Raw genomic sequence first — 7,617 nt, forward strand, 5'->3', positions numbered from 1 at the left:
GCGGGAGCGCCACCACGCTCCCAAGCGGTGCACTGTAGCAGTGCGCCACCCGGCCGGCCCTCTAGATTACTTCTAATACACATTACAATGTAAATAGTTGTTATACTGTGTTGCTTTTTATTTGTATTATTATTTATCATTATTTTTGCTGGCCAGTATAGGGATGGAACCCCAGACCTTGGTGTTATCAGCACCATACTCTAACCAACTAAGCTAACCAGACAGCTAATTATTATTATTTTATTTTGGTTTTTTTTTTTGGGGGGGGGGGTTTAAATTAAAAGATGACCGGTAAGGGGATCTTAATCCTTGACTTGGTGTTGTCAGCACCACGCTCTTCCGAGTGAGCTAAATGGTCATCCCTATATAAGGATCTGAACCTGTGGCCTTGGTGTTATCAGTACCACACTCTCCCAAGTGAGCCACGGGCAGGCCACTTGTGGGGGGTGGGTGGGTGTATTTTTTATACATGGTTGGTTGAATCCACGGATGCATAACCCATGGATACGGAAGGCTGTCTGTATTTATTCATATTCTACTCGTTCTATTTTTCTGAAGACCCTGACTGATACAGATGGGAACCCAGTTCTGTCCAACTTCAAAAGGTCATGTCTTGTCTCTATGCCATGTCCGTACTTTGCCAAGCACCACCTGCAATTGGACCAAAAACAGCCCAGGCACATACATCAGCCTCGGTAAGCATCAGCTGCCCAGAAATGTGTTTGAATATTAATGTAGATCTTTAAAAACTAGATTTCGTGAGTAAACTATTCCTACCACAAGACTGCCACGAATGGGAGAAGCATTTGTTTTTATGATTGATGTTTTGCAGTGGGTGGGAGGTGTGGTTTACTCAGTGCTTAAGAACAGTGACTTGTTCTATTCCAGGCAAGGTCACTAACTTGCTATATAACTTTAGGCAATCCCAGGTTTCATCACCTGATTAATTATAATGCCAACCTGAAAGTCTGCTTTCCACTGCCTGCATCCACTCAAATAGCTGGCATTAAATGGTCAGATGGCCCATCTGGATTTCAGATCTGACCTACTTTCTAATTGGGACTCTGGCCTTGAAGGACCCAAGATAGATTCACTTGTCATATCCTTGGAAGTTCTGCAAAGCCAACGCAGGGTGATGAATACGTGTTCAACAGGCAAATGCTGTCTGAACTAACCCCTGCGTGCTATTAGCAGGTTATAGCTAAGACCCAATATCCACGCTCAAGATGGTTCAACAGTTCAAAGTAGAAGATGCCAAGTCCCATAGAAGAAATGTTACAGAGTGCAATAGGACTCAAAGGAAGGAACACGAAATGTTTTGTAGATGAGGTGAGAGAACTAAGCTAAGTCTGAGAATTTAATAGCAAAAGACTTCAGAGGAATTAAAGGCAGGCATTCTGGGCATAGGTAAACTGGGCATGTTTGGGAGAAAGGAAGGGAGAAAGTTTTAGGTAGAATACAGGCTACAGGGAGAGGATCAGTGGACCATGAGCAGCAAGGACACTTGGGGACTGGGTCACTCTGGCCACATGGGGAGGCTTAAATGACAAAATATCAAACTGGTAGGCAAGGGGGAGCTAGTGAAGGCTCCCCAAGTGAAAATGGAGAGATGAACCAAGGCGTGCTTTGGAAACCCGCACCTGACAACAGAATGGATGGGAGTAAATTGGGGAGGGGGCGTTACAGAGCCCCAGCTGAATGATTAACAGTAGCTAACATTACTGAGGGCTTACCATGTACCCACCCCACTCAACTTGACTCGCATCATCTCATTTAATCTTCCCCAAAACTCCCTAAAGAGAATCCCTAAGGTACTCTCGCCATCCCATTTTATAGATAACGGAACCCTGGCTTAGAGAGGTGAAGAAGCGTGTTGCAGGTCATGCAGTCAGTGGTGGGGCTGAGGTCTACCCAGCTGGTCTGACTCCAGTGCCAGAACACTTGATCACCAGACCAGCCTGCCTTGGAGTCGGGGTCTGGGCCCTGCATGCTGATTTCCACCATCTAAGCTGAAAAGTAGGGGGAACAGAGAGGGGAGAATGATAAAAGAGATATTGCAGAGATTATTTCTCTGTAACCTACCAGTCAAGGTGAAGCACTGACTAGAAAAAGATGGTGTGAGCAAAGGTTTTTGTACATCGAAAAAGCAAAACGTCAGATTTCCTCCGGAGCATATACCAAGTTCTGCTGCAAATGATCCTACACATAGACTAGATGCTCCCAGAAACAGCTGACTTGGTGGGTATGGGGATCCGAACGTTGACCCTGGTGTTATAACACTGTGCTCTAACCAACTGACCTAACTGGCCAACCTGCCTTAGCTTTTAATGGTTGGAGCCTACTTACTAAGCAAGCTGAACACCCCAACAGTTGATGGAAGGATGGTGGTTGTGAAATAGAGCTCCCTACACCCTCATAACATACGCTATCTGCTTCTGTAGAATTGCTTGCTTAACCTAAGTAATTCCATTTTGCCCTGTCTGACCTGCAGATTACCCCACCTTCTGCATAAGAAACCACTGACCTTCTCATAGAAACAAGAAACAACTGCATAGAAACAGGAGCCATACACAGTGAATTATTACATGGGAACAGGAACCATACACAATGAAAACTTATATGCTTGATTGTTCGAATGGGTCTTTCTCGGCCTCTGTGACCTAACTCCCTAGCTTGCTTTGTGCACCTAGACAAACCCGTGGGCCAACAGGATGTAGTTTTTGTCTTTAAAAACCCTACAAGACCAAGGCCCAAGGCCGCTCTTCCTTGGTTGCTCCTTGGGAGACGGACGCTGGCCAGCTGGAGTGAATAAACTGCCCTTTTCTGCACAAGTGGCATGTAAGTGCATTTCTTGTGGGAGGGTGCCTCACAACAGTTGTTATGAATCAAATTTTGTCCCCCCAAATTTGTATGTTGAAGTCCTAATCCCCAGTACCTTAGAATGTGATCTTGTTTGGAAATTGGGTCATTGCAGATATAATTAAGTAAGCTAAGATAGAAGGGTGGACCCTTATCAAATATGACTGATGTCCTTATAAAAAGGAAAATTTGGAGACAAATATGCACATAGGAAGGACACCATGTGAAGCAGCAACCAAGGAATGCTGAAGATGGTGAGCAAACCACCAACAGGTAGGAAAGAGGCCTGGAACAGATTCTCTTTCACAGACCTCAGAAGGAACCAACTCGGCCAACACCTTGATCTTGGACTTCTCACCTCCAGAACAGTGAGATAATAAACTTCTGTTTAAGCCACCCAGTCTGTGGTATTTTGTTACTGTAGCGCCAGCAAACTAATACAGTGAATTATGCCATCCATTCCCATACAAAGACCATTTACAATGTCCATTAGTAAGCAAAATGAAAATCCTACTGTGAAACTTTGTTGTACTGCAATATATGTAATTATAAGACTATTTGTTTCATAGCAGTGATTTAAGAGTGGGCAAGTGTCTGAAATTTCATCTCTAACTGTCCAGGCATTAGGGACTATCTTTGATTTTGAAACGAAAAACAATTTTTACTTTAACAATCAAGGATCTTCTTTCTCTTCCCCTCACTCTTAAATACAGACTGTATCAGATTCTTTCTGTGGCCTGAAGAAACCAGCCCAATGGGCAGTAAATCAAGTGGTCCTACCGGACGCCTCCCCCATGTTAAATAAAAATTATCAGCAGCTTTTGTTTTGAACTAAGTTCCTGCACTAGGCCCAAACAGACCAGAATGGAGTCACCCCTGGTAAGTTCCATGTCACTTAGGTTGTGGTCTGATCTTCCAAGAAGTCAGGAGAAGGTGGTAACAGCCAATTTCCCAAACGAGCCAGTTTTAACCTTCTATAGGTATGATAATGAAATTGCCTCTGCTTTAATTCTTACACAAAAGAGACAGCCTGAAGTAACTGATATTAACTAGTCAGTTATCTATCTGTTGTTCTGTCTCCCTGTCCTACCTTACAAGGAAAGTAACTTTGAAATGACCAATCCTCTTTTTGTTTTTTGTTTCTGCTTTCTCCAGCCTTTTTCTGTCTATAAAATCAGCTTCTGCTCAGCTCATTGAACACTTATTCGATTTTATGTAATAACGTGTTGCCTGACTGCAGAATGGCAATAAAGCACGTTGAGATCTTTAAATTTGTTTTAATTTTGTTCTTTGACACCCAGCAGAGAGTCTCTGTAGCAGGCATGAAACCACATCACAACGACCAATGCCCTCTCAGTTCCAAAGTAGCAACAACTCTCTCAAATACTTATGCTGGTGTAGGCAGCCAGCCCATCTTCAAATATCTTCACACATTCAATCCTAGGACAACTGCTCATTTCTCTGTTTAACCCTCGCATTACTCTGAAGAGCACATGCTTCTTCGGCTGTAAGCAAACGGCCGTGCTTATGAAGGGAAGCATGTCGGCCCTGGGGAATTCCAGAGCCTGTTTTCAGATAATTCTCAGCCCCACTAAGAAGTGAAACCAAAGCAGTACTTCTTTCAACACTGGAAAATCCCCTACTCCTAAATAATTCTGCACACGTACAAAAATTATGGAAAGTTATATTATAAAAGCAGAATTCGGCTGTAAGCAAACGGCCGTGCTTATGAAGGGAAGCATGTCGGCCCTGGGGAATTCCAGAGCCTGTTTTCAGATAATGCTCAGCCCCACTAAGAAGTGAAACCAAAGCAGTACTTCTTTCAACACTGGAAAATCCTCTACTCCTAAATAATTCTGCACACGTACAAAAATTATGGAAAGTTATATTATAAAAGCAGACACTCTTACAACTCAAACGTAAGCCACTGGAATTATCTATCAAACAAAACCTATGATATTTGTATGGGGCAAAGCACTCCCTCTCAGAAGTTAGCAGTAGCTAAAATTTATTAAGCTCTTAAGACATGATAGGCACAGTTCTAAGCCTTTTACTCAGAATGAACTTTTTAATTCTCGCATGAACTCTATGACGTAGGCACCTTTATTATTCCCATTGTGCAGGTGAGGAGAATAAAGCACAGAAAGGTTATGAAACTTTCCCAAGGTCACAGAGGTGTAAGTGGCAGAGTTGGGACTCAAAACGAGGCAGTCTGGCTCCAACACACCCTACCCCATGACAACCAACCAACCAACCAAGCCGGATGTGCAGACCAGCCAAAAGGAGTAAAGTGCATGGGGACAGGTTAAGGAGACTGGGTTAAAGACAGAAGGCAAAAGAAGAAAATGACTGTGGTCCAAGCACTGTGCTGGCATGTCACACGTGCTTTTCCCATTTCATCAGCCTAACATCCCATGAGGTAAACATCACTCTTCCACTTCAAACATGAGACACCGAAGCTTGGAGTAACTCAAGCAGCCTGTGGGAGGGTACGTCACTAAGTGATGCTCCCAAGCCCAGGTCTGGCTGATTGAAAAGATGGGTGTTGTTTTCTCAGCCCATTTTCTACCAAAGTTGTGGTTCCAAATTGTCACCTCTGCATTATGAAAGGTACAATCTGCTTTAAAAAGTCAACCCAGCATCAGAGAGCAGGGGTCCTGGGCCCTGGAGACAGGCTGAGTGGGGGCTGAGTCACTCCCATCCCAGATGCATGCTTGTCCAGAGAGCCTGAGTACAGTGTGGGAGTCAGGAGACTTAGGTTCTAGCTCCACTTCTGGCACTAATTAATATGTGGCTTTAACTAAGTCCCCTAACATTGCCGGGCTTCTATTTTCCTTAAAGTACAAACTGGATATAAGAATGTCTGGCCTGTGTGCCTCACAAGGCCTACAGCCTGTGTGCATTACCAACAAAGGTGAATTGGCTATGAAGACTGGAAGGTACACTAGACAGCTGATCACTGCCAGACTGAACATAACCAGGTCATCCCAGCAGCTAATATGGTCCAGCAGATGCACACGTGCCAGCCCAGCTGGAGAAGGCACCACCAGGAGAATGGCCCTGTGTGAACTTCACTCTCTCCCCTAGGAAAGCTGGACTGAAGGCCTCAAAGGTAGTCCGGCTGGGCCCAGGCCCCCAGAGCTGCCTCCAAAGCGGGCCTGCCTGTCTAAAATAGGTATCAACCAGGCAATGCTAGGACAGAAGTCCTTCATGAGCAAAACGGCTCCCCTCCCTGCAGGCCCCAGTGCGCTCTGCAAGCAAGCAGGTTGGCACTGAGCTGTGAGGGGGCAGGGTGCCATCTGGTACAGCATCCTGCATTGGGTTTCAACTCTGTATGTTACAGAACCAGGAAAAGTAGCAATGTAGCACGTACCTCTCTCGTTAGGAGGCAGACGATCAGGTGAGAGAGACCCCATAGGGGCCGGATCGATGACTGAGCGAGGAAGAACCTTCCACTGTTTGTTCTGAACAAACAGGAGCCCAACAAGACTCTCCCTAACCCCCACACCATTAGATCCGGGGGTCCCCAGGAAGAAGAGATCAGATCAGCATAACAGTGAATCACTGAGCACACAATGACCTCTCCAGGAGAGGGCGGAGAAGCTTGTCTGGCAACTGCCTACACAAACAGGGCGATCATGAAGAGCAACAAACAAACCAGTTAAGTCCCAATCCCCATTTTGCATAAGACTACAGTCCACAAAAGCAACGTCCAAGGAACACTTGTGAATCAACACCAGTTGTTAACACTATAGCTTAATCCAAGAAAGAATTAAAAAGGTCCCCTGGAAGGAACTTTGAGTAAGGTGGCTTTGTAGAAATTACCGAATAATAAGGTACCACCTTATCCAAAGTTTCTTCCAGGAGGCCTTTTTTGCAAAAGTCGGTATTAAGTGTCCTTAGCCTTGAATGGTCCATGGAGAACACCAGACTTAGTGAACTTTGTTTCAAAAAGAAGTTAAGTTGCAGAAGGGTTTGCACCCATAAACCAAAGGGAACTTGCTAGTTATTAGGTGATTGTCAGGGACCTGTTTTCTTTATGCTAATAAGGAGTTACACAACTTCCAGGAGGGAGGTCTGTCAGGCAGGGGGGATCGTTAGGGCACAGAGGCACCATCTGCCAGCTGGCCTCGAAGCGGACATCGACCAGGGCTCCTTGATCCAGGAAAGCAGCAAAAACGAACTGCAACTAGGTTAAAATCAAGGCGAAGGCCATGGCTTTAGATCGGGAGCGCGGTTCTTAAGAGAAACGTGCATCCTCCCAGAGACCAGGGCCTCCTTCGTAACCTCCAGGTCCGGAACGGGTTCCAGAGAAAGACATCTCATACAGGAGGTACTGAACAAAAGCAGTGGGCAAGAAAAGTAACACCATCCCTTCTCCCCTCCCCGTCCTTCAGCCATCGAACACAAGGAAAGGTGTACTCTACAACCAAACGGCTGATTTCACCCACCTCTTTCTCAAAAACCTAAAAGCCATAGCGACAGCACTAAGAGCCTTCATTCGGATTCACAAAACGGAGAAGCAGAGTCGTCCGCGAACCTACAGCTACCCTGGGGCTAAGGGTGGAAGGCGAGATCGGGTGTGCCCCCTGCTTAGATCCGTCACAACCCTCCAGGGGTCCGGCCAGTGCCGCCAGCCCCGGGCGGTGTAGACGCCGCCCCTCGCTCGCGTCCCGTTCCCGGGTTACCTCGCTCGCGCTTCCGCCGGCGTCCGGCACCCGAGCCGTCGGTTCCACGGGAGCCTTCTCCTCCTCCCCG

The 7,617-nt window shown here is 46.0% G+C and overlaps 1 protein-coding gene across 1 annotated transcript in view; it reads right to left on the reverse strand.

Annotated features, from left to right (window-relative positions):
• Positions 1-7,616, reverse strand: part of NFE2L3 (nuclear factor, erythroid 2-like 3) — a gene marked incomplete at its 5' end in the record, with an annotated part of 35,932 nt that extends 28,316 nt beyond the window's left edge. Inside the window, one exon of the mRNA XM_008588491.1 lies at positions 7,548-7,616. Within this exon, the coding sequence (XP_008586713.1) occupies positions 7,548-7,616 (69 nt within the window). The remainder of the gene's footprint in view (positions 1-7,547) is intronic.
• Position 7,617: the final 1 nt, after the last annotated feature.

The sequence above is a fragment of the Galeopterus variegatus genome, unplaced genomic scaffold, assembly GCF_000696425.1.
Source record: "Galeopterus variegatus unplaced genomic scaffold, G_variegatus-3.0.2 Scaffold4861, whole genome shotgun sequence".
Lineage (NCBI taxonomy): Eukaryota > Metazoa > Chordata > Mammalia > Dermoptera > Cynocephalidae > Galeopterus > Galeopterus variegatus.